This window comes from Heteronotia binoei, chromosome 1, assembly GCF_032191835.1.
Source record: "Heteronotia binoei isolate CCM8104 ecotype False Entrance Well chromosome 1, APGP_CSIRO_Hbin_v1, whole genome shotgun sequence".
NCBI classification, from domain to species: Eukaryota; Metazoa; Chordata; class Lepidosauria; order Squamata; family Gekkonidae; genus Heteronotia; species Heteronotia binoei.
In genome coordinates, this window is record NC_083223.1 from 83,144,985 (window position 1) to 83,171,472 (window position 26,488).

General features: G+C 42.9%; 1 protein-coding gene across 1 annotated transcript in view; it reads right to left on the reverse strand.

Moving 5' to 3' along the window:
- The window catches only part of GABRR1 (gamma-aminobutyric acid type A receptor subunit rho1), a 57,539-nt gene that overhangs the window by 17,757 nt on the left and 13,294 nt on the right, over nucleotides 1-26,488 (reverse strand). The window contains exons 2-5 of the mRNA XM_060237009.1: nucleotides 17,858-17,911; nucleotides 12,944-13,050; nucleotides 6,580-6,647; nucleotides 3,793-4,016 (exon numbers count right to left, since the gene is read on the reverse strand). Of these exons, the coding sequence (XP_060092992.1) occupies nucleotides 3,793-4,016; nucleotides 6,580-6,647; nucleotides 12,944-13,050; nucleotides 17,858-17,911 (453 nt within the window). The remainder of the gene's footprint in view (nucleotides 1-3,792; nucleotides 4,017-6,579; nucleotides 6,648-12,943; nucleotides 13,051-17,857; nucleotides 17,912-26,488) is intronic.

Consider the following 26,488-nt stretch of genomic DNA (forward strand, 5'->3'; position numbering starts at 1 on the left):
TACACTCCCCTGATAACTTCTCTGGAGACGGTGGACGTAGCGACCCTGACCATGGAATACGTCTGTGCCCACCTGCTTGACTTCCAAGAGAGAATTGCGGCCGTGAGCTGTCCGGGGGTGTCGGCCGGGCAGCGTGCTGTTATCGGTGTGTCCGGGAAGACAGCCAAGAATGAGCCAGCTTTTGCTGCTGGCAGGCGTCCGAAGGTGGAGGAAGTGGAGCCGACTGCGTTTGCAGTCCGTCGCTGCTATGGATGCGGGTCGTCGCAGCACCTGCTCCGAGCTTGCCCTGAGAGGGAGAAGAGGCGGGGGCGTGTGCGGCGAGAGCGGAGGACCGCCAGCCCGTGTGAGGAAGCAACCCGGCTGGTCACGTCTGCAGTAGAGAGCACAGGGTCTGCTTGGATTTTAGACTCCGGGGCAACGAGCCATCTCTGCTGCGAGAAGGAGTTGTTGAAAAACATTGACAGTCCTGAGCATAAGTATGTGAGATTGGCTGATGGGACCACTGCCAATTCTGTTTGCTCAGGCAATGTGGAATTTCCTGCACTGAAATGTATGTTGCAAAATGTGTTGTATGTACCCTCACTGCAGTCTAACCTGTTGAGTGTTAGCACACTGTCTGACCAGGGATACCAGGTGAGATTTGAGAAAACCTGCTGCAAAATCCTGGGAGGTGGGGGAAAGTTGCTTGTGACAGGAAAGAGGGAAGGTAAACTGTATGTGGTCCAGAGTGATTGTGCCCAGGTGGCTCAGGTGTCGAATGAGCCTGTGCACAATAATTGTATACATTTGCTCCATAGGAGACTTGGGCACTGCGGATTTAGGGCGTTAAAGAAAACCCTGGAGCTTGTGCCTAGTTTGAAAGTAAATCCTTGCAAATGTTACTTGGATTGCCAGGTCTGCAAGAAGACCAAAAGCAAGGCGTGTGCTGTTGCTAAAGAAAGCTCAAGGGAAAGCACACGAGCCCTGGAACTAGTCCATTTAGACGTTATTGGCCCATTGCCAAAGAGTCTGTCGGGGAGGAGATACTGCTTGGTGGCCACCGACGACCACACGAGGTACGCGTGGGTTTTCACCATGGTGCATAAGTCTGAGGTGTATAAGACATTCACCAAGTGGGTCAAAACAGTGGAGAGACAATTAGGGGTTAATCTCCTAGCTGTACAAACCGACAGAGGGGGGGAATTCTTATCTAACCAGATGAAACGTTGGCTGGAGAACAAGGGCATCGCCCACCGTCTGACGAACCCGGCAACGCCCCGAGAAAATGGGCATGGGGCTGTATTGCAGAATGTGATGTATTGCATGTTAGAGGATGCACAACTGCCAATGACCTATTGGGCAGAAACCATACATGCAGCTGTTTTTTTGCAAAATAGGGTTTGGTGTAATACTGTGAAAAATGTGCCTTACAGGTTACTGTTGAACAAGACCCCAGATTTGAGTTCTTTAAAAGTCTTTGGGTCACGGGCTCGGGTTGGCATCCACTCCACGAGTAGCGGGGAGGGGGATGTCCGGGCAGAGAGCCTAATTTTTCTGGGCTACAAGCCAAGGGCCAGGTGTTATCGTTTCTGCAATAGCAAAAGCAAGATAACACTTAGTAAGAGTGCCCAGTTCAATGAAGAAAGCAGCTGGCCAAGGTTGCACTCCTTGCAGAAACAATTTGTCCTGCTGCCAAGTAGCGATAACGATGTTGGAGCGCAGCCCAGAACTCCAGCCCAGGAGGTGGCACCCAGTGGGGCTGGAGAAGGTGAGCCGAATGCTGGCACAGAGCCTGACGAGCAGAGTCAGGAGGCAGAGCCTCAAATGCAGGAACTGGAGGTAAAGTGTGAGAGTCAGGAGGTTCAACACCCAATTACAGGGGCAGAGCAACCAGCCCAGGAGGTGGGAACAGAGCAACCCGAAGAAGACAAAGCTGGTCCAAGCACAGGGCCACGGGTGTCTGCCAGGTCCACCAAAGGCCAACGTCCCGCTAGGTACAAGTGTCCCTATGTCACTCTGACTGTCAATCCAGACCCACCCGGATTTGAGGAAATGTTAAAAGAAAAGGCTAAGAAATGGAAAGCCTGGGTGGCAGAGTGCGAGGCAAGGGAGAAGGAGGCTGAAGCCAAGCGTCTGAAAGAGCTGGCTGAACAGGAACACGATGATGTGTTTTACAATCATGATGAGTTCCTGCACGAATTCCGGAAAGGGTTCCGAGCCACGTAAATATGAACTGTAATGTTGCTGGTGGACATGTATGTAAACTGTGTAAAGTGTTTTGGTGCACTGGGTTTAAATAGATTAGGAGGTGTGTTGGAGCAAGAATCTACATAAACCCAGTCTGACAGCTACAGTATGACAGCTGGTGATCTAGCTGCCAGGCTAGGTCACAGTGACCTGATCAGCAGACCGGCTTGAGCCGGCAGAAGCCAAGTGATGCAATCTGCTGAGTCAGCATGGCCAGGATTGGCTGCTTGGACTATATATGATCTGTGTGTGCATCACACAGGTCTCTCCCTGTGAGATGGTGGTTAGGCGAAGCACTTTGTCCGTGGAGGTGATATTGTATAGACTGCACAAGAGAGCACTTGTTGTGTATATATGTTAATACACCTTTTGGCACTAGTTGCACGTGTAAGCCTGATTTTCTTTCCTGAAGCCCTGTGTCGGGCAAGTCATCTCCCTCACTCTGCTACTCCCGCTCCGACACATACCTCAGCAATCAGAACATGCACTTCCACTTGTGCAGAAACAGAATGGGACCCTAAGACTGGTATTTTATTATGCCCATAGATATATTGTAGCATCTATACCTTTTTCATATTCTCAGGGCTTCTTTTGTAGAAAAAGCCCAGCATGAACTCATTTGCATATTAGACTGACACCTGACACCAAGCCAGCCTGCGTTCCTGTGCATTCCTGCTCAAAGAAGCCCTGCATATTCTGTGTTTTGATTGTATCAACTAGTCAACTGTACCAACCAAGATTGGAAATTGATGTCTGCAATAACCTATGCTTTGCCATCAAAGGATCCACCAAGTCACCATGATAGAAATTTCTGGCCAGTAGCTGTGGTAGTTGCCAAAACAATAGAGTCTCATAGCACCTTAAAGACATGCACATTGATTTTGGCACAAACTTTTATGGACCAGAACCCATTTCTTTACTTAATACACAGTCAGGGCCGGATTTAGGAGGGGGGCCAGAAGGGGGTGCTTGCCTTGGGAGCCAACAGAGGGGGGGGGCCAAATTGGACATGGAGTCCATTGTAGTCTATGGGATCATAAGACAGAATGGCCCAAAAGGGGGCATCATTTTTTAATTTTGCCCCCCCCCCTCAAAAAACATTTAGATCCAGTCCTATACACAGTCTGTCAAGTTTCATGATGTAGCAAGTGAATGGCTTGTTGTTAAAATGTTTTCTGTTTCAAGCAAAATACATTAATAATTTATTGTGTTTCAAGGATGCTATACAAACATAACTCATTAATGGAAGTTATAAAAGATGTACAGAGTTGAACAGAAAAAGAACACTTGTGTTTCTTGTTTATCACACAATACATCTGAAAACCCCATTTTAGCTTGGTCTATCAGAAGTCCTAGTATAATTGCATTTGGTCACAATTTGTTCTGAGTGTGATGTTAGTGACACATGCTTTTAAGTTCAATAATGTTGTGAAACTTTCTGATTCACACTTTACTTAATGAGGCAGCACGCACAATAAAACATAGGAGTCAATAATGAAGTTGATTCACTTTCAGTGTCTGAACATTCCTTGGCTAAATCAAAGATGCTTGTAAATTCCATTTTACCTCAGACTGTAAAGCACCTTCCCATCTGGCTGGACTCGAAGCATGACGTTATCAGTAGTGGTATCGTGGATAAACGAACGTTTGGAATGCACAAAGAACATGTCAGGTACCCAGATCTTTTTCACTAGCCTGCCATCAAAGGTCATACTTTGGTTATTGGAACTTGGAAATGATAATCTTTCATCTTTCCAGTAGTGTCTAAGGTAAAGTGTCATGGTGAAGTCCTAACCAAAAATGAGAAAGGAATAATCTTATTAGTATTACCATTTATTCCTCAGAAATATTACTTGATCACATTTAACAATATGCAAAAACATCCCTTACCCCACCACAAATATGGTTGCCAGGTCTGACTTTGGGGGTGGAGCCAGGAGACTTTGGGGTGAAGCTGGGAGCAAGGGTGTGACACACATGACTGAACTCCAAAGTTCTATTTGGAAATAATGAAGGATAGGGACACTTTTTGGGGTAGCTCATAGAACTGGACCCTCTGTGAGTTATTTTGAGAAGAGGCACTGAATGCCATGCTGAAAATTTGGTGCCTCTATCTCAACAAACAACCCACTCCCCAAGCCCCAGGTACCCACAGATCAATTCTCCATTATGGAAATCAGTCTCTATAGGGTATAATGGAATGCTCAGCAGACATTTCTCCCCCCCCCCCCCGTCCTGCTTTTTGCTAACCCTGAAGTGGGGGGAGGGCCTCCAAACTGGGGGATTCCCTGCCCCCATCTGGGGATTGGCAACCCTAAATGCACAGGCCTGGAAAAATGCACTTTACTGAAACTATTTGTAGGCTGCTGTTAAGAAACCCTCTGCCTCAACTTCCTCCCCCCCCCCCCACTTACCCTAGTTGAACAGAACATTTTGTTCACTGGACAACAGGATTTGAAATTAAGGTACTGAGTCAACATCTAAGGCTAATTAATCTTTAACTCACCAAGAGATTTGTAGCTGTGCTTTCTGACAGCGTGCACTGTTTCTTTTAAATGCTTTAAAAAGTATTACGAATAGCAATCAATAACCACCCAAACCAACTTTTTAAATCAGTGGAAGCTGAAATAGATTTTAAATGCACTTTACTGTGAGATCACAATATATTTTATGTTTGAGACTGGATATATAGCAAGAATATATCCTATTGTAGAGTCATATTTAGAGGCTTTGTGGGAAAATAAGTATGCTCTTCTAAAACAGGCTGCCTTCAATCAATGGTGTGGGGGGGGGGACCATTTTCCTCCATGCTAAAAATAGGATGAGTTCCAAGGTTGTTTCCCACGAGTTGGGGGAGGGGGTAATTTTTGCTGATCCCTCCTCCCTTTATGCTGCAGATTTTAATTTCACACCCCATACTGTTCCTGAAGGTCTACTATCCCCAAAAGGAAACATTTGCAGGAAGAGCATTCAGTGAGTTGCAGCAGAAAAGGGGGAAGCTCCTTCCTGCTGGTGGAAGTGCAGAAAAGAACATTTGGGTCCAACTCTGAGGGAATAGTAGGATAAAGAATGAGCCAGTATAGAACCGCTAGAACAAATTAAATATTTCTAAAATCTATTTTTATGAATTTCAAGGATATAAAAATAACTATTTATAAGTTCATCCATCTGTTTGGAATAAAGCTATGTTGATTTCACCACATTTTGTAGTCAGTACAGCCATCCACCCCTTTCCTTACAGATGTTGCTGGCAGGATGGTGGAGCCACTTCCATGTGGCAAGAACAGCCCATCACTGTATTATTTATTTACTTATTTATAGTCCACCTTTTCCACTGAGACTTAAGGCAGATTACAAAATGTAGCAATGCAACAGCAATCATAAAAGACAATGGAATGACTGAAATAAAAAAGTTAGAAAACAAAGCAGTAAAACTATATAAAATATGACATTAGAAATGCAAAAACTGTATTGTGGAAATTAGAAAATGCAGTAAAACAAGAAATGCATACAATAAACAGTCCTTCTTCCTTTGTAATGCATCCTCTTAAAGAAATCCATTTTACTACAGCCTTATTCCCTTTATTAAAAATGCCCTCAGAAACAGTTCCATTTTACACATTTTGATGGACGTGTGGAGGCTTTCCCAACCAATTCCAGCAGCCCCTTTCACTGAGTGTGAGCCTCAACATAAGCCCTGTACACACACTGCAGCCTCACACATTCACTGAACACTCAGGGAGGAATAGTGGGCACAAGCCTGCTGGCTCTGCCTTGCAGAGGAAGTGGCTGTGCAATCTCCCCCTCCCTGTGGTCTAGGGTTGCCAGTTATGACTCAAGAAATATCTGAGGACTTTGGGGGTGGAGTCAGGAGTAAAGTCGTAACAAGCATGATTGATCCCCAAAGAGAGTTCTGGCCATCACATTTAAAAGGACCATGCTCCTTTTAATGACTAGAAGTGAACTGAACCTCAGCAGTACAGCAAACACCTCAGGTGCTGCTTGTTTTGAACTCAGCCCAAAACGGGTGCTGCTGGCTGGTTCTGAAGTGGGTACATCTATGGTACTGGCAATGCCAGAGAAGCTATTCGGCTTGTTCCATGGCTGTTTTAACCTCCCACTCTTCCCCTAAGTTAGCACCCCATCTGCGTGCATGCTCATCTGTTACAAAAATCTTATTACAAATCACATATGTTTCTGTCTTCTGTCTTCACAAGCGAACTGATCCCCTAGAACGCAGTCTTCCTGAAACTGTCTGCCACTTAGAGAAGTGAGGAGTTGAAAATATGTTAATACATAATCCCAAAATATGAATCTGGACTTCTTTGTACAAATCATCAGCTTGGCACTTACCATGTCTACCTCTGAAATACTATCCAAGCTTTCAACTTGTACATCTACTCCAACAGGAATTGCAGGGCCTACAGAAACACAAAAACACAATAAACATCAGAAGGAATACTCAGAAAGGTGCAGGACAAAACATGTTCAGGTCGCAGCAGAATCCTTGCAGAGAAGGCAAATGAGCAAACTGCCAAGCAAATTTATTTTGAGTAAATGTTGTCTATCAGAAGACTCAAGGCTTTTTTCTGCCAGAGCCCACAGGAGCAGAACATCACTTGGGCTGGCCAAGGCTCTGACTGGCCTGACCCACCATGCAGTAGCCACATTCTCCCAGGCCAGATGGTGTGGCCTTATATGCAAATGAGCTCCTGCTGGGCTTTTTCTACAAAAAAAAAACACTGAAAGACTACAAGCAGTTACTGCATAACGGATGATAAAATCCTATGTTGATTTAGGGCTGCCAAGCTCCTGGGCCAGGCAGGGGTTCTCCCACCCGGAAAGTCTGCAACCCACCAGCCCACATTGGGCTGGCAGGGGGATCCTCTCCTGATGCCCCCAGCACAATGATGTCACTCGCAAGTGACGTCATCGCACCAGAAACATCACACACCAGCCACTATAGGAGCATTTGGAAAAACTGGTTTTCCCAGATGCTCTAGCATTTGAGAGGTGCCATGGGACTCTATGGTACCAGAGTTTTCCTCCCAAATTGCTAGAGTGTCTTGGAAGGAGGCCGTGGGGGACTTGGCAACCCCACGTCAATTGCATATCATTTACTACCAAGAAAGTATCCAAACACTGTTCAAGCGTTAATTTATTTTTTTTTATCACTTGCCATTTGCCTCTATGATATGGGCTGATTCAGGTACTCAACTCCGACTGGAAATCCTACACATACAATTGACAGGATTCTGGGTGCAGTTAGGCTGACTACATGCCTCTTAGGTCCATTGCGCATTGCCCTCATGGCTGGTGAAAGCCAGTGGTGACAGAATATGGGGTTCCCTGGTGGACATTATCAATCTGTCTCTGGATATGGGGGCCTATCCAGAGGGATAAAAAGAGGCTGTGGTAGTACCTCTCTTGAAGAAGCCATCTTTGGACCCTGCAGATCCTTCCAATTACTGCCCAGTCTTACTCTTTTTTTTCTGGGTCAGGTAATTAAGAAAGCAGTGGCAGTACAACTCAAAATTTCCTGGAAGATGCATCAGTGGTGGACTCATTCCAATCCAGCTTCCTCCCCAGCCATGGGGTGGATATAGCACTGGTTACCCTCAAAAACTGTCTTTACAAACAGCTGGACTGAGGCAGGTTGGTGTTGGTGTTAATGCTTGATCTTACAGCAGCATTTTACACAGTTGATCCTGATCTTTTGACCTTGCTGACATAGGAATCCATGGGGCAGTCTTGAAGTGGCTTATCTCATTTCTCCAAGGTCAGGGACAGAGGGTGGTGTTAGGAGACAGGGTGTCAACTAGATACACCAGGGGGCAATCCTCTCTCTAATGTTAACATTTTTGGAGCGGGTGGAATAGAAATCCAAAAATAAATATAAATAAATAAACATCTACATGCACCCCGTTGCCCAGCTGGTGTGGAATTTTGGGCTGGGGTGTCACGAGTACACATATGACATCCAGCTGTATCTGTTGATGGGCCGCTGGCCAGATACCACCCCAATGAATCTGGCTGAGGGGCTGGAGGCTGTGGTGGGATGGTTGAAACAGAACTAGTGGCTGGTGAGTGGGACTCAGGCTTGGGGTGCTGGGGTGCCCCCAAAACCAGCACCAACTGTCAAGAACCTGAGTGTAGTCTTGGATGCCTCCTTATCAGTGGAGGCCTAGATCTCACAAATATTGCCAGATTGGCATTTTTCCAGCTGCACGAGATCAGCAAATGGCCTCCTACCTGTCTTACCCTGACCTAACTACAGTAATCCATGCAATGGTCACCTCCAGACTAGTGTACTGCAACTTGGCCTGCACAGGGCTACCCTTGAGACTGACCTAGAAACTCTAACTGATTCAGAATGTGGCAGCACAGGTTCTGACAGAAACCCTGCAAAGGCCACATATTCAACCTGTACTGCACGAGCTGCACTGGCTTCAGGTGGAGTACCAGATCAGGTTCATGGTCTTGGTATTAATCTTTAAGGGTCTATATGGTCAGGGAACCACATACCTTTGGGATCACCTCTCCTGGTGACCCCCCCCCCCCCAGAACACTGCATTCTGCTGATAAGAATCCATTGGTGATCCCTGGCCTGAGAGACATCCTGCTGTCCTTGACCAAAGCCAGGGCATTTTTGGCCCTGGCTTCAACCTAGCAGAACTCTCTGCCAAGTAACATGCATGCCCTGCAGGACCTAATGCAGTTCCACGGGGCCTGCAAGGCAGAGATGTTTCACCAGGCATTTGGTTGAGGACATTTCCATCTGCTCCCCTGGCACTCCTGTTCCTGCCTCCCCCTAGCGAGGCAGCAGCACAATATGATGTAGTCTTGTGCCATCTAATTAGGATTATTGTTATATTTTATTGTCCTGTGTATTTTAATTATGAATGTGTTTTTGCTGTTTTACACCACCCTGAGCCCTCCCTGCAGCGGAGGGAGGTCTAGAAATTTAATAAATACATTATAAATAATGGACCACATACATGTCCCATTTTATGCCAGTCTGCTCTCTCTAAAAAGACAGCAGATTGCAATAGTCAGGTATATGTGCAAATGTGAAAGTAACTAAGTGACAAAATTACCCTGAATCGCCTCTGTTCTACAACTGAGGTGTGAAATTTACATAGCTCACATAGCCCAAGTTCCAGGTTATTAGACCACAATGAATTCCCCGCATTTGTTCCACCAGCCCCAATAAAAATAATATTTTTACATCCTGCAACCAACAATGATTTATAGAAGTATGCCAGTTTAGTCTCTCTGGAAAGTAAACCTCTTTTTTGTCTTTTTAAAAGGGTTTTTTTAATATTGAGAACACCAGGATTTTCTTAAACTGGAACTTTCCCCATCTCCTGGTTTAGTTCTGCTGTACCTCCCACCTATTTCTTTCTTATAATCTATTACTCATCTACCTTTCCCATCAAATGAAGACAGACATCCATCTTCATCCTGCAACAACTGAGGAGAAAGTTAAGCAACAGAGCAACCAAGTTAAGTTAAGAAAGTTAAGCAACCAAAGGAATTTGGTGGGAGAATCTGATGGCATAGATTCAATTTCTGACAAACCAAAGGAATGGTTCAACATAACCCCAAACCACAGACTGTGGCCAAACCCTGGTTAAGTGTTAATATCTGAATGCGCAAACCATAGTAGCCCCTTGACCAAACTGATTTGATATTAGGCCTCACTGACAATAAGTTCACAATAACTTGCATGGCATGAAATGCAAAATACTAAGAATAAGAACATTAAAACGTCAACCCTAGTCATAGGGTGCTTCCATAGGGGGAAAAACCACCTTACTGAGGAAGCAGCAGCAAGTGGGGAAGAGTGGGGCAGGGGTGGTGTTCACATGCCCTATTCCTGCTCTGCTTGCTGCTGTTCCCCTGGAAGGGGAAATATGGGACTTAGCTATGCCCCCTATCCCTGGATCAGTTGTGGGTGGGCATCCACAGGATACTTCCCTTGCAGCCCCCTCTTCATTTCCTCATTTGAGCTGAAACAAAGGAGAAATACCTATCAGCCCTACGTGGTCAGAAAAAGCAAAATGTCATCTATAAGGTCCCCCAAAATGGTGGTGGTGGTGATGGTGGTTATTATTATCTTCTTTCAAAAAAGAATAAGAAGGGGAAAAATGTGGCACATGCTGGATTCTTGTAGAAGTGTATGTGTGTGGGCGGGGGGGGGGGGACATGTGAAAGCAGCCATAATACCTATGGCCGATTTACACAGAGTTTACACAGCCCTCAGTTTCTCATACCTCTCAACTGATTATGATAACTGCCTAATTGAAAAGCTTACTTATTTATTTACTCTACTTATAGCCTGCTTTTCATTAGGACACAAGGATGATTACAGGATATAAAACAGTGTGATGAGACAGCATTAAGACACTGAACAATGCAGTTGCAGGATTACAGAATTAGAGAACAATGCAAACAACAAACTGCCTGATACCGAAGATAGAAAGTATATTACAAGGCATATGGCAATGCAGTAAAAGTGGGTGATCTCTACAATAATAATTGCAGTGGACTTCAACCAAGTGACATGAAATCTTAGTGTGTTTAACCTGAGAAGGCTGCCTTGTACATGCAAGCTACTACAATGTTGTACTCATCCAGTCATGAATGTGTATCTGTGTAAGCAGCCTTACAAATGAACCATTTATTACTTCATGATTTTATATATCAGGTTATAGGACTGGATCCCATGGCTGTGTTCTGCTAATGGCAGACTCTTTTGTGCCAGGAGAAGTCTCTTTGCACTGGGGAAACTGTCCATTAGCAGAATAGATCTGTGGGACCTAATCCAAAGTACTGGATTTTCATTTTCAATAAGGATCACTTTTTAAAAACAGAAACACACTTTCTGCTATGACTGTTGATGTTGCAGTTGCAGAACAGGAGGTCTGCTAATAGCCTAAATATTAATGAACAGTCCTGAAACAAAAACCCTTTTACAACTAATTGAATGGAATTGCGTATACCAAGCTTTAATAATAATAAACTTGCCCAATCATGGGGCATAATAGTATTTCGGATTTGAATTACCATCTGTCAGCCATGAAAGTGTAGATAAATTACAACATTCTTTAATCCAGTAGGCTGTAAAGAAGCATGCTCTCCTAATCCTCTAGTCTAAAAGCTTGGATGTCTGTAGCACATGACTACAATGCTTAGAGTGAAATATTAACACAGAACAATATAAATATTCTTCCTGTAATGAAAAGCCCAGGTCAGCAAAATGATGTGTTTGTTGCTTATATGTACACACAAAAGTGGTTGCAGTTACTTAAACCCACAGGGATTTCAATACCATTGGAAGAAGTGACAGGGCGTCTGCTCACAAGCCTCTCGACAGGCCTGCACTCCCCCATCCCTTCTGATTCCCCTTCTGCCTGCCCTTGTTAACCCTGGATGGATTGGATACAGTAATCCACTGCCACCACTTGGCAGCCATTTGAAAAGGAGCCAGGCAAGGAAAAGTAACAGGAATTCCCTATCACCCCCAAACTGAACTTGTTTCTCAAACTTGCATGCTCCTTCATTCATCTCTCATCCAGCTATCACTGTCTGCGCTTCTGTGAGGGATCATTTTGTTAAAAGCATCTGTACTGCTGAGCGGGTGGAAGAAATGCATAGCTCACTCAACTCTATGTGAGGGCACCCAGCACACATCCCATCAACAGCGGCCACCCTAGTGAATGATTCTACCAGATGCACACTTGAGTTCCCTGGATGGAGAGCTTTATAGACTTTTGCTAACTGTCTACCTTTTCAGATGTGCTTTCCTTCTGGGTTTGACAAGGGTCAATCATGGGGCCTGTGATTTTACTTAAGATGGTGCTGACAGGAAGGGGAAGATTAACACCTCTTAGAGAGAAAGCATCTTTATTAACCACATGGCTCCTGGCTAAATGCCGATGATATATGATGGGGAACTTGTTCCCTAAATAGAGAGCCCCAGCGACTCAGCAAGTGGGGGAAGTCATCAACAAATGGGAAAATCATGATTAATTTGTGGGATCCATGCAACCATGTCACCTAGAGAGAAATATGAACTGACCTCATAACATTTTTAAAAGAAAAGTTAAGCTTCATGTTATGATTATTTAATATCCATAACTGACAATCTGCTTGTTTCCTTTTGCTAAGGAAAATTTTAGGACAGTGCTTGCCAGTTTTTCTGTTCCTCAGACAGTAGACCTGGGGCTGGAAGTGTTTCGTAGTTAGTTTGTTTTGCCATTCAAAATTGCCTCCTATCATGAGGCTGCAATAATTTCATTATTCTGCAAAGCTGACAAGCTAACCTCACTTGGCTATTGCATGAAAAAACAAAACAAAATTGGAACATTAACTGTGGACTATTTCTGCTTGATAAACCTTAGAAACTTCTTTTCCCACGGAGTACAACTTTTGAATACACTTTCTTTAAAATATGACAGTACTACCAGGAAGAAAGGGAAGGAGGCAGGGAAATTGTTTTGGGGGCACGCAAGCCATCAGTTGGCCATCTCTGCCTTACTCACTCATGGAAGTCTTTTGGTACTGAAGAAGTTCCATTATAGGCTAGTGAAAATGACAGAGCTTCCCTGTAAGTGTTGATTTCCCCATGATTTCTAAAGAAACCAATAAAATGTACTTTTATAAAATGCAGTGAAGAAAAGAAGAGTATCATTAGAGCTTTGTGCATCATTACCTCCAAAACCAGGTCGCATGCTGAAGTCATGGTCATCTATTCTTAGAAGCTGTTCTGACTTTGTCAACGGTGATTTGGTAATATCAGGACTTCGTTTTAGTATTGGGCTATGTGAGGGAAAACCAACAATTATTGATCTGTAATCCATTCTTCTCTAAATTGAGTATGCTGCTTCTAAAAAGTTATGGAACACCAACTCTGTGGAGTAGGGAAGAATAAACCAAGCCTTTACATTGGTGTGGGGGAGACTGAAAGGCATATAAACAGTCAAGCCTCAGGATTTCCCAATGAACTGGTGACATAACCTTACTTGGTTAGGAGGAGTGTATCTCTAGTCCTTGATTGTTGTAGGGCCGGTTTCCTGAGTGAGGTTGCAGAGGAAGTAACTTTAAGCAGTGGGGGTTTTTTGTAGAAAAAGCCTAGCAGGAGCTCATTTGCATATTAAGACACACCGCCTGGCCTGGGAGCACATGGCTGTAGCATGGCGGGTCGGGCCAGCTGGAGCCCCAGCCAGCCTAGGCAGAGCTCTGCTCCTGTGGGCTCCGGCAGAAAAAAAGGCCTGACTTCGAAAAAGGGTATGCATGAGCTATGCTTGATTATTTGATTTTTCTAACAAGAGCCATCACAATTTTACATGAATGGTAAAATACATATCAAATCCTGCTGTCTTTGCTCTGCAGTAAGAACACTGATTAAGTCATGGGGATATATGATAGCAGGGCAGCTCACAAATTAGTCTGTTTCAGGAACAAATTCACTTGTGAAGTCTATCTATCTTTCATTGCTGAGCAAATATGGGAGAAAATTAAGAAGTCAGTTGTAAGCACGTCTAAGATAGTTTTGTCATAGGTATTAAGGAAACAATACCTCAAATAAAAGCCTACCGGTTGCAACCCAGGGGCAAAATGAATGAATTGGCAACTAAGCCAGTAGGATTGGAGCAAGATGCCCAAGCGTATGAATGGAATAAATGACCAGCTCCTGTTCCACATTTCTTAAGGGAAAAAAGGCAAAACAAGCAGTAAAGGCGGGAGAAGGGAAGCAGCAAAGCTCTTACTCCAGAGCAGATGGCATGCCTTGCAGCCTTCCAAGCTAAAAGCAGCATGTATCAGGCAGGCATTTATGGCAGATGACTGAAAACTCATTTTGGACACCTACCTGAGGTGGTCAAAACAAGGGATAGAAAGCATCTGACAGACCAGAACCCACAGCTAGTGATGGGTTAGATTTAGCTGGGCAGCTCACAAATTAGTCTGCTTCAGGAACAAATTCACTTGTGCAGTCTTTCTATACAGTGACTATTCCCAGGGGTCGGATGTGTGCCAGCTGTGACCTTGAAGGAGAGATGAGGTAATTCACTACTTCACCCCCATCTTTGACTCTGTGTTTACAACATGATGATTATTTGATCCGTTAACAGTTATTTAAAGCATACTTCGAAACTGTCCTTGCTAATACGATGTGCAAAAGTGCATATATAAACACATGTTCTTAAGAATATTTTAAACAACAACCAAAACACTCCTTCAAAGAGGGGCAACAGCAGGCGAGGCAGGGCGAAGGGAATGGCTGCTCCAATAGAGAACGGTTGTCGCTCAACCTTCTTTTCCTCTCAGTAGGGCCTCTGGCTATGATCTGTCACAAACTGTACCATTTGAGCTTTTCCGGCTTTGATGAATATATTAGCTATGGTTAATTAAAGTGACCGATTAGACTAATGTGGGGGAGCATGAGTTCATGTTGTGAGATTTTTTTGCTTTTAAGTACTTGTAAATTTCAACTGTGAGATGGTAAACAGTGCAAAATATGAGTTGCTCAGGGGGTTGTTAATCCCTAGGTACATCTATGCAGACATCTATGCAGACGAAGGCAATGGCAAACCACTTCTGCTTATCTATTGCCTGAACACCCTGTGGATGGACTCATCGTGAGTTGGCTGTGACTCGATAGCGCATTATTTATTCTCAGAGTGTCTACTTTAGATTCAAAGTACTAGATCAGAATGGAGAGGGGGGGAACTTCAGATTTTTTGGGGGGGAGGGGGACACATTTAAAGCAAACTAATCTGCTGCCTGGATCGGATTTGAAAGCAAGGGTGGTTGTTCAGGGTCTATAAACTGATTCACATAGCTAAACATTGTCCCTGATGTCAGTGCACATTCATTGCTTTTTTTCAGCCTGTCATACCATGAAATGGATCGACATCTGGCTGTCACCTGTTTGCCCCATTTCCTTCTGTCACTTTCATGCCTGATTCATGAATTACCATTTATATGAATATTTTGGTAGTTGTGTAGGAATATTTATGAGTATGTGTATTTAAGGAATTGGGCTGAGAGTTCTTTTGCCTGCTGCATGAAACAGAAGCTCAGAGCAAACCATGCTACTGTATTATGAATGAACATTGTAGGAATTTCACTTGTGTTTCTTCCTGCTCTTACACATAGCCAGTAAATTAGTTATTTTGGCTTTCATGGCAAACAACAGTTTCCTATTACATCTGAACCTGCAAGTTATGGTTTGTCTTTTCCATACCAATTATGATTACAAATAGTTCTTTAAACAAACACCAACTTGCCAGGCCTCAGAGAATTCCAGGTATGTTGTTGCCCCGGCTGCCTTCCTCTCCCAACCCTTGGAGAGTTAATCTCGGAGGGACAATATAAAAATGTGCCTATGACACAGAGGTCCTGTCCCTGTGGTACAGGAGAGGTTTAAACAATAGAACATGTTTTACTCTACAGCTCTTTATATCAAGAAATCCATTCTCTAATTTTATTCTTTCTTAACTTAGAAGATATCCTGGTTGCTTAGATTTGGAGTCTGTCAAAATGTGACATAAGTGAAAATTCACAGGTTACTGTCCTTAGTTGAAATATCTCACAGCTGCTTGTAAAATTTGCCAGAAAGTTTTATATATTTTAGATTAATCTTAACTATTTTTAATAATTTAATGATTTTTTTATTACCTGACTGTATATCTTGATTAGTGAATTTCTGGGGGGTTTTTATTGTATTGTTCCCATGATCATGTAATTCATGTGTCTGTGCTTTGTGCTGGTCTAAAACAGTTATAATAAACTTACTAGTTCTTTAATACGTTTGGAATTCACATTTGCAGGGAACACTAAATAGTTTAGTAATTCAGATATCGTTTGCCATGAAAGTGGAAATAACTAATTAGTTTTTTTAGTTTTATTTGTGATTTATATCCCGCCCTTCCCACCAGGTGGCTCAGGGCGGCTTACAGCATATAAAATCTAACATAAGAATATAAGGTAGGCAGGTCCTAGGCCATATAGGGCTTTAAAGGTAATGACCAGCACCTTGTACCAAACTCGATAAAGTATTGGCAGCCAGTGCAGAACCCGAAGCCCCGGCTGAATGTGCTCCCGTCTTGGGAGCCCCAATAACAACCGGGCGGCAGCGTTCTGCACCAACTGCAATTTCTGGGTTCGGCACAGGGGCAGCCCCATGTAGAGGGCATTGCAGTAGTCCAACCTCGAGGTGACCGTTGCATGGATCACCGTTGCTAGATCGTCACGCTCCAGGAAGCCACTGCCCTCTCGATAAGTTTGCCCAAAAAGAGCAAATTTGAGACCGGCCGATAATGTGCCAATTGGGCCGGGTCTAATGATGTTTTTTTCAAGAGGGGACGGACCACCACCTCTTTAAGCGGTGTTGGAAAGTGCCCTTCCGTCAGGGATCTATTTATGATATCCCGTACAGGATATCTAAGCTCCCTCTGGCAAGATTTAATAAGCCAGGAGGGGCATGGGTCCAATTTACAGGTTGTTGGGCGTGCAGATAAGAGAATCCTGTCCACTTCCTCCAGGCTGAGAGGGCTGAAACTATCCCTCTTGGCCATTTGTGACAGGAAACAAAGTAGGGGGAGGAGATACCATGAGACTCATTCATGTAATGGTACTTCATGATTAGCTGTTTCATCTGAATCATGCCATGAAGTGCAGAGAAGAGTGCATGGCTAAGTGTGAGATAATAAAGTAGAATGAAGTAGATCTTGGAAGTGTGGATCAAGCAGAACAGATTCCTACCTCCTCCATCCATAGGGTGGTTATGTCTCTTGGTTTAAAAATTCTGAAAGAAAGTACTGTATGATGGAATATAAATTAACAGAAGATCCAAAAAGTCCCCTGCCGGAGGCAGCAGGGGGCTTGGCAATCCTAATTGTGTGGATTACTGTGGCTCGGTCAGGGGGAGAAAGGAAAGGGGCCAGTTGCTTTGGCTGGAGTAGTTGGAAAAATGCTCATTTTGCAACATTTGTGATCCAGGCCTCCACAGTTAAGGAGGTGTCCAAGACCATGCCCAAACCCTTGACGGCTTGGGCCAGTATTAGAGCTGCACTACCCCCCCCCCCCACACACACACACCATGTTACAGAACCTCCATCTTGGTTGGTTTCAGTTTCAGCCAACATTTGGTCAGCCTCACCATTCTGGTTATCTAGCATAATAGTGAAATGAATTGGATCAGTAAGATTAAGAAGTGGATGTGTAAAAAACCCCCTCTTTTTTAAAACTCAGGAAACTTTTTTAATTTATGGAGTAAGGAGTTATATTTGTCAACTGACTTTTATAAATTACAGTCTTTTTGTGACTGATTATCAGATAGGAAACAATCATTACTATTGATCTTGACGGGTAAAAATTAAAAGATTATGAATATTATATAATTGTTGTAATCATATTTTAGATGATGTGTTACATTTTTGAACATTTGTAAAAAAAGAAAATAATGAAGCAGAGTGTGCTACTGTTTTTCGTGAATGCTGTGGCCACATGCACAGTCCTTTGGTTTTTTTATTCAGGTATTTTGGTTTGACTGCCACTGAGTATGGAAAGAAAGAGATGAGTACAAATAACTATCATAACACTTCGTTTTTTAGTAGCGTACCTGCCTTGCTTGTGTGATTCTCCATGTGTTTCTCTTCTTTGTCTTTGAGGTCGACTATTAAAAAAAAGACAAGACAAGGATATAAATTAAAATTTAATCTCTGGGTTAGCCCAAAAGAAAAAGTCATGTGCACTGTGTGCATATTTATGCATCTGATTTTTATGCTTAATTATTTTAAATATTTATATCCTGCCTGCGTGCTATTGATCCACGGAAGTCAGGGCTGTGAGATAATTGATTAGAGGTACCACATCCTTTTTGGGACAGAGCTATAGTTCTTTAAAAGAGAGGTTGGGAAAAGGAGTTCCAAACGTACTTGGTGGGCTTCTGATCATAGCTCTTTTATGATTTGATTGGGGGGGGGGGGGGCGGGGACACTTGCCAGAAACTGGTTCCATAACAATGGTTCTAAAAGTATAGATCAAGCTCTCTTTGGGAAGAGACTGGAACATTAAAGGAATCCTTATGATACTAAAGTAGTTGACACTTCTTCCCCCCACCCCCCCAGCCAATCGTTGGATGCCTCCATGACAGGGGTGCCTATTCTCATCTCCTGTCAGTTTCTAATGAATAAGATGGCAGAGCATAGTCTTGGCAAGTGTGCAATGTGGACAGCAGCTAGAAAACTTTTCACTAACTGGTACAATTCAGTAAAGACTTGCTTTAAGGGTATTGTGATGTGAAAAGTTGTTTCTTTAAGAGAAGTTCACAAGCTGGTTTCAGCCTGTTCTGGTGCAATGTTTCTGTTTGCAGGTTCGGGACAGAAACCTATGGATGGAACTGCAAGTTTACTCTTTGAGTATGCTATAGAAACATAAGCATTGCATATATTGCTGAGATGTAGTCTACTTTCTGCGCACTTTTCAGCCAACCAGTATATGAACTTGGACCTTTGGGGAATGAATGTAAGGTAAAATGTGTAGGGATTTGATTCAGTATTGTATGATGGCAACTGGATGACTGTTTGTGTTAGTTATCCCACCTCCCTCACTACCTCAGCAGCTGTCACTACAAAAATGTTTCCTAATTTGAGATCTATACTGAGTTTGGTCTTGCATTACTGATATTACTCTACAACAAATATTTATTGATGCACCCATTATTATGTCACGCCTTTTAAATTCATATTCTGTGCCAAAATGGAAAGCAAAGCAAATTGGAAAAACTAATAATTATTCCCACTCCTGTCCAGCAGAATGGTACTCTGACCCATAGCCTGATTGCACAGCATTTATATCCTGTTGTTATACATGCCCTTACATATATGACACATGCAATGGCATATATAAAAACAGGCTTTCTATGCAGGTACCAGTTAGACCCAGTCCTGCTTTGGTTCAGCAAGGCTGTCATGGTACATATCAGGGGTGGCCAAACTGAGGCTCGGGAGAAGAAGAAAGTTTTATTGAGAATGTAAGCTTTTGTGTGCTGGATAGCAACATTTTTCTGCAGAATGAAGCTGAAGTGTGCTTTGTTCAAATAATAACAGAAGTACATTAGAATACAGAGGATATATACCTCTAAATATAGGTTAAATTAACAGCGTCCTTTTCTAAGACTAGTTATTTCAGAGAGATTTCTACTCTGTTATATTGCATAATATCACAGACATTATTATGATACAGTACTCTAAAAAAGGAATGCATTGGATGTATTTGGTGAGAATAGGTTTAGCATATTAATGAGATAAGAAAACAATATTCCTTTTCAGTCCTGGGGAGGTGTTTGTTCCAAGTTTCATAATAAGTTGCAATTCAGCAATTTCCCTCTCCATTCTGTGGAAGTTCCTTTGCAGTAAAACAGCAACTTTGAGGCCACCCATTGAGTGTCCTAGAAGGTTGAAGTGTTCTCCTACAAGTTTATCAATTTTGTAATTCCTGATGCTGGATTTGTGTCCATTTATCTTTTGGTGTATGATTTGTCCTGTTTGTCCTATGTAGAGAACTGAAGGGCATTGTTGGCATTTAATGGCATATATAATATTGGAAGATGAGCAAGTGAAGGAGCCTGAAATGGTGTAGTTAATGCTGTTCAGTCCAGTGTATGTGGCAGCAAAGTTGGCATTTGGGTTTATTGCAAGCTCTGGTTCCAGTGTCTATGCTCAAATGAGAGGTTGCATTATTGTGGGTGAGGAGTTGTTTGAGATTGTGGGGTTGTCTGTGTGCAAGAAAAGGTTTGCCCCCCCAGTACTTGTGAAACAGAGCTGTCATTGTCCAATAGAGGCTGTAAATCATTGATGATGGGTTGGACTGTTTTGAGCTGAGAATTGTGTGTGGCCACTAGAGCTTCGAACACACAAAAGCTTACATTCTGAATAAAACTTTGTGGGTCTTAAAGATGCTACTGGACTCCAAGTTTGTTCTATTGCTTCAGACCAACACAGCTGCCTACCTGGATCTATACATATATTGTATGGTTCTCGGAGTCCCCACAGCCCCATCGGCCAGCTTTGAGAAAGCCTTTGTCTCTTTAAATCACTTATCCAAGCCAAGGCATCCAGCAGCTTGGAGAATACATTTAAATTTGCTTTCTTTCCACCTCTCTCTCTCCTTCCCCCACCTATTTTCCTTCCTTCCTTCCTTCCTTCCTTCCTTCCTTCCTTCCTTCCTTCCTTCCTTCCTTCCTTCCTTCCTTCCTTCCTTCCTTCCTTCCTTCCTTCCTTCCTTCCTTTTGTGTGGCTCTTAAGTTAAGCAAGTTTGGCCATCCCTGGGATATACCTTTCAAACATTCCCTATAATTAGGAGACCAGATCACTTAGGCTAACTGGATGTGGTGGCTTCTCTCAAATCAGCTGTTGTGTTCATCATCTTGCAAGTTCCCAAGACTCCCTGGAATCAAAGATGCATAAGTACATCTGAGGAAATCTAGAACCTGGAGAGGTTTCAAGACTGTTAATGTCATCCAGCAATAGTTTATTTCTTCACAGGCTATGCACTATCCATTCTAAAAGAGGCTCTTCTACATTAGCTAAACTAAACAAAACAACCATTTAAATTCACAAAATCCAGACTTGCTGAATGAAAAATGACACATCATGTTAGCAGACTCATTTGCGAATCTCTGTTCTTGCCTCTGACCGTGCAGGTGAACTCAATATGCTCTTATATAAGTGTACAAACACACCAACAAAAGGAATGCATTATCAAAATAGCTTGGGTGCAATGACAGAAGGAAGCTAAAAGCATGGTAAAGATAGTGCAGAACTAGCCTATGCACTTTTCTCATAGAATGGCATGAGCTAATAAGCAAACCTCTATCTGAAGAAATGGATTCAGAAAGAAGAGGCATTAAAGTCTGAAATTGCACTCCCTCCAACATTTCCCCATTTATTTATCCTGTGCTAAATTCCATTACCACACCCCTAAACTAGAGTTATAACGGTTTTAATTCAAGGAAGCCAAAATCAAGGACACTTTATTAACCCAAGAAAAATAAATTATTTACCAGTTCAGAGATATAATCAAATGAACTCATGTAAAACCACTGGTGACTGACTAATTAAAAATGGGTGATTTAATAGGTCTTTCTAACTTAGTAATGTTTTAATTCTTGACTAAGCAAAATGGTGCCCTTTATACTCTTTTTACTCCAAGAATGATTAAGCTGCCCCCATTCCTTCACTTAGATTTAGGGTGCCAACTACTGGGATGAATTTACCAAGAGATTTTATTTACCTTCATGCGATGAAAAGCTTCACTAGCCACTTCCATATATGAAATAGCTATTAAAGGGCAGGTAATATTTTTTCAGGTCTGCCAGCAGCTCTATTAATGTTCCTTGGTGAGCTGGAGGGCTCAAGAACATGGTACACTTTAAACAAAGTATGACACAAATTTTCCCCTTAAAAAGGTAAAGATAGTCCCCTGTGCAAGCACCAGTCATTTCCAACTCTTGGGTGATGTCACATCACAATGTTTTCATGGCAGATTTTTTTACGGGGTGGTTTGCCATTGCCTTCCCCAGTCATCTACACTTTTCCTCCAGCAAACTGGGTACTCATTTTACCGACCTTGGAAGGCTGAGTCAACCTGGAGCCGGCTACCTGAACTCAGCTTCCGCTGGGATCGAATTCAGGTCATGAGTAGTGAGTTTGACTGCAGTTTACCACTCTGCGCCATGGGGCTCTTCTAATTTCCTCCTTAACTGCACAAAATATTTGTTGCCTGAGGCTGAACCCTATTATTAGGGCTGCCAGCTCTGAGTTGGGAGATACTACTTCCACAGATGTACATATTGGGGCTTAGTTCTATGTAGACATGCAGAGCTATAACCCTAAATAATATGAACAAAGATGTACTTCCTTGTGTTAATATTTGATTGCATATCTTAAGGTATCCAGATAGTAATTACATTTTGCTTTCAAAGAGCTTCATTCCATGTAACAGTTTCAGTTTGGCAAATGGTTCAGGCATCATGCATTATATATATACTGGGATTTTAAAATATTACATGTAGGAATTAATTATGGGCATCCAAAGGCAAATGGCTGAGACACAATTCACACATTACAAAGTCTACATATTCCTCATGTGGACCATGTACAGATGTGGTCTGCAAGTTCTATTCTCAGAATGCAGCTCTCAGGTGTGTGAGGGCCTGATTCAGATAGGAATTGTAATGTGCAGCAAGAGCAGGTTTAAGACTCCCTTCCCATATTTCTTAACCAAAAAAGCCCCCAGAAGCCTCTGTTGGGTCTCTTGGGGCTCTTTTTTATTTTTGAGCAGGAATGCACAGGAATGCAGTTCCAGCTGGCTTGGTGTCAGGGGTGTGTCGCCTAATATGCAAATGAGTTCCTTCTGGGCTTGTGAGAAACAATGGTGGTGTCAGTGAGTGTAGTCTAATATGCAAATGAGTTCCTGCTAAGCTTTTTCTTAAAAAAAAAGTCCTGGATAAACCTGCATGTACTGATGGCTCCATGTGACTTTCTCCACCAGCACAAACAGTGGTTCCCCAGGGCCCTTCCAAATGAAGAAAGCCACACAGGAGTGGAAGACTTAAACTCTCTTTCCCCAGCTACTGTAATTCCATTCCAATCTGACTTGCACATGCCTGGGAGTTAAATTATGAATTCGCAGAATGCCTATTTAATTTTTAGTCCTTACGCCGGCTATGAGGACTTCATAACATGTGAATCAGTTTTATTAATCTCTCCACTGTAGTCAATATGCAGGATTAATTTTATCAAGCCCATAGGTCTCTTTTCTGCAGTTCCTACAATTTAACACAAATTGCAAGGGAAAAGACTTGCAAAAAATGTCCCACTGAGTAAAAACCATCAACCAGATTTTTCTGTAATGCACTGTATTCCTATATTTAATACACTAGTAAATAGCCAGTAATGCAATAAGAAATATACACCGTATTTTAAAGAGCCAGCCGTCTTGGCTCCAATAACTGGGACATGCACACACAAGCACACATCAAAATTTGCAATGAATTTTAATAGTAAAACAACTTCAATTCATGTGAGTTTCTCAAATACAGTTCATCCTAAAGTCCATATGTAGAAAAATCCAGTTGAAGTTCAGTAATTTGCTTTAAAAAGTAGGAAGAGCCCTTCCGTCAGCAAATTTGAGAGCAGCATGCGACTTGAGATTTGAACAGGAAATATTAAAGCCAACATTAAAGCCAGCTGATCAGAAAAAGGACACTGAAACATGGAGGTTACCGATTTGGCTTTCACCTTTCTAATCATCCTTCCTATGTTTTAAAGCAAATTGCTGGAAAGAGGAGGCAAGCAAAAAGAGAGGAAGCAGGGACCTGGCAGGCAGAGTTCTTTATATATTGGAGGAGGCCTTTTTCTTGGGAGCAGAGGTGGAATTCTAGCAGAAGCTCCTTTTTATATTAGACCACACACCCCTGATGTAGCCAATCCTCCAAGCACTTACAAGGCTCTTTTTTGTAAGCTCTTGGAGGATTGGCTACATCAGGGGTGTGTGGCCTAATATGCAAAGGAGCTCCTGCTAGAATTCCACCCCCACTTGGGGATACTGCTGGACCCAGACCTACTGCTGGATAAATAGATGGAGGCATTGACCAGGAATGCCTTTTACCAGCCTTGACCAGTTAGCCAGCTATAGCTTTTCCTGAGCAGAAAAAGAAAATTGGAAACAGGAATGAAGACAGGCAATAATAATCCCATTCTTTAAGACAGGGAGGAGGGATGATCTAGCCAATTACAGACCAATCAGCCTGCTCAGCATAATTGAAAAACATTATGCATACCATTGACTAGACAAATTTAAATCCTGGATAGAACATGAAACATCTATTGGCTGATGAGCAGGCTTAGGCTTGCCAATCCCCAGGTCCCAGTGGGGGTTCTCCCGTTTTCCCAAGCTCCTTCCCACTCCCAGTCAGCTGGCCAGCGGGGGAAGTCCCGCCCCCACAGCCACCATGTGCCTTTCCACCTCTGGAGGCTTCAGAATCCACTGGAAAGGCTTCCTCTTGCAATGTTGTGTCTGTGTCTTTAAGGCTGAGTGGAGGCAGGAGGGAGCAGGAAAACAACATGGCTGCTCCCAGTGGCTGTGAAAGCAGCCCTGACCCTTCGTTGGTTGCACAATCTTTTCAGAGGTTGTTTGCATAGGAAAGGTAAACTTGAACCTTTGGTTGCTCTGTGTTACTTTGAAGACGTTGGAAGCTCAGCAACTCATGAGTAGAGGTGCCAATCCCCCATTTCAGAGTCGTCAGAAATGGGGAGTGGGAGGAGGGAAATGTCCACTGGGCACTTCATTATTCTCTGTGGAGATCGATTCCCATAGGGCAGGGGTGGCCAATGGTACCGCTCCAGATGTTTTTTGCCTACAGCTCCCATCAACCCCAGCCATTGGCTGTGCTGGCTGGGGCTGATGGGAGTTGTAGGCAAAAAACATCTGGAGAGCTACCGTTGGCCACCCCTGCCATAGGGTATAATGGAGAATTGATCTAGGGGTATCTGGGGCTCTGGAGGGGCTGTGTTTTGAGGTAGATGCACCAAATTTTCAGCATAGCATCTGATGACTCTCCTCAAAATGCTCTCCAAGGTTCAAAAAGATTGGCCAGGGGTCCAATTCTATGAGCCCCAAAAGAAGGTGCCTCTATCCTTCATTGTTTCTAATGCAGGGAAGGCATTTAAAAGGTGTGCAGTTCCTTTAAATGTGATGGGCAGAACTCCCTTTGGAGTTCAATTGTGCTTGTCAGAACTTTGCTTATGGCTCCAACCCCAAAGTTCCCAGATATTTCTTGATTTGGATTTAGCAACCTTAAGCAGGCTGGATTGAGGGAGGATAAATCTATTTTGGAACAAATTTGATAATGCAAAACTTGATAGATAAATATGCAGCCAGCATTAGCATTTAATTACACGCTGTGTTCGTTGACTTAAAGATTGCCTTCAACTCCATATTTAAGAATAGACTTTGGGAGAAGCCAGATGCTACTTCTTTCACTTGAAGGCTTCTTCATTTAATGCAAGCATTATTTGTTATCCATCAGAGTCAGATGTAATAGGAATGGACACCGCACCAACTCCATCTTGACAATGAAAGGGGTGGAACAAGTATGTGTTTTGACACCTCTACTATTCATTTTCTATATCAATGACATGATTAGTAGTTGAAACAACCCTACTTTCCATCCCTCTACTCTAGCCAATAGGAAGGTCCCTGTATTCCTGTATGCCAATGATACAATAACTTATCTGCAGAACCCCTGTGTGGCTCAGAAAAGCGCTGCAGGTGTTTTGTCTCTTGTGATAAGAATCAGTTGGTAATCAATTATCAAAAAACAAAAATCATGTCCTTTGGGAAGAGACCTAAAATCAGGACCTGGTGTATTAATGGACATAGGACTGAGCAGGTAAAGAGGGTTAAGTACCTTGGAGTACAAGGAATGCCCATCATGAGCATCATGTGGCTGCAGTTGGTCAAAACTTGGCCCAGGCCATTTAACTTTTTTTGTTTTACTAGAGGAGGGCAATATGTCCCCACTCCCCCAAAGTTGTACAAGGCTAAACTCTAGCCCAGCTCTTATATGGGACAATATTAGGTTCACCATCGTTTTGCTTCACCCCTTTGGAAAGAATCCAACCAAAGTTTATAAAGTTTATATATATAAAGTTCTATGTCTCCCTATATGTGTATCCAACAAAGTCTGCATTTGGAATCTGGTTTGCTCAAAATAGAAGGCAGGGTATGCTGCTCTTCTATGCATTTTTGGCTCAAATTAAATTATTGCCCCCAAGGACTATCATCTTTAATCTTTCAGGATTGCTTTTGGTCTTCTTGGTTAACTGCAGTTCATCACAAGTTGTTGACCCTAGGTTTTTTCCTTCAGTCTCTCCTAGATATAGGACTAGATCAGGCAAAAGCCATCATCAGACAGGGGGTGCTTGACATCAAATGACAAGATCTTTGTGGAGTACCAAATTTTTGGCACTGGATAACTCAAGATATATTGCAGCACTGGCAGCATACCTCTCATTTTTGGAGTTTTCTGCTCATTGCAGAGCATTCTCCCTAGCTAGATGATATGTACTCACCTTTATGGTGTTGGAGGGGAGATACAGAAATATCTCTGTGTGTGAGAGGGTCTGCCCTTGTGGCCCTGGTACTGTTGAAACTGGTGAATATGTTCTGCTCTCATGTCAGTTTT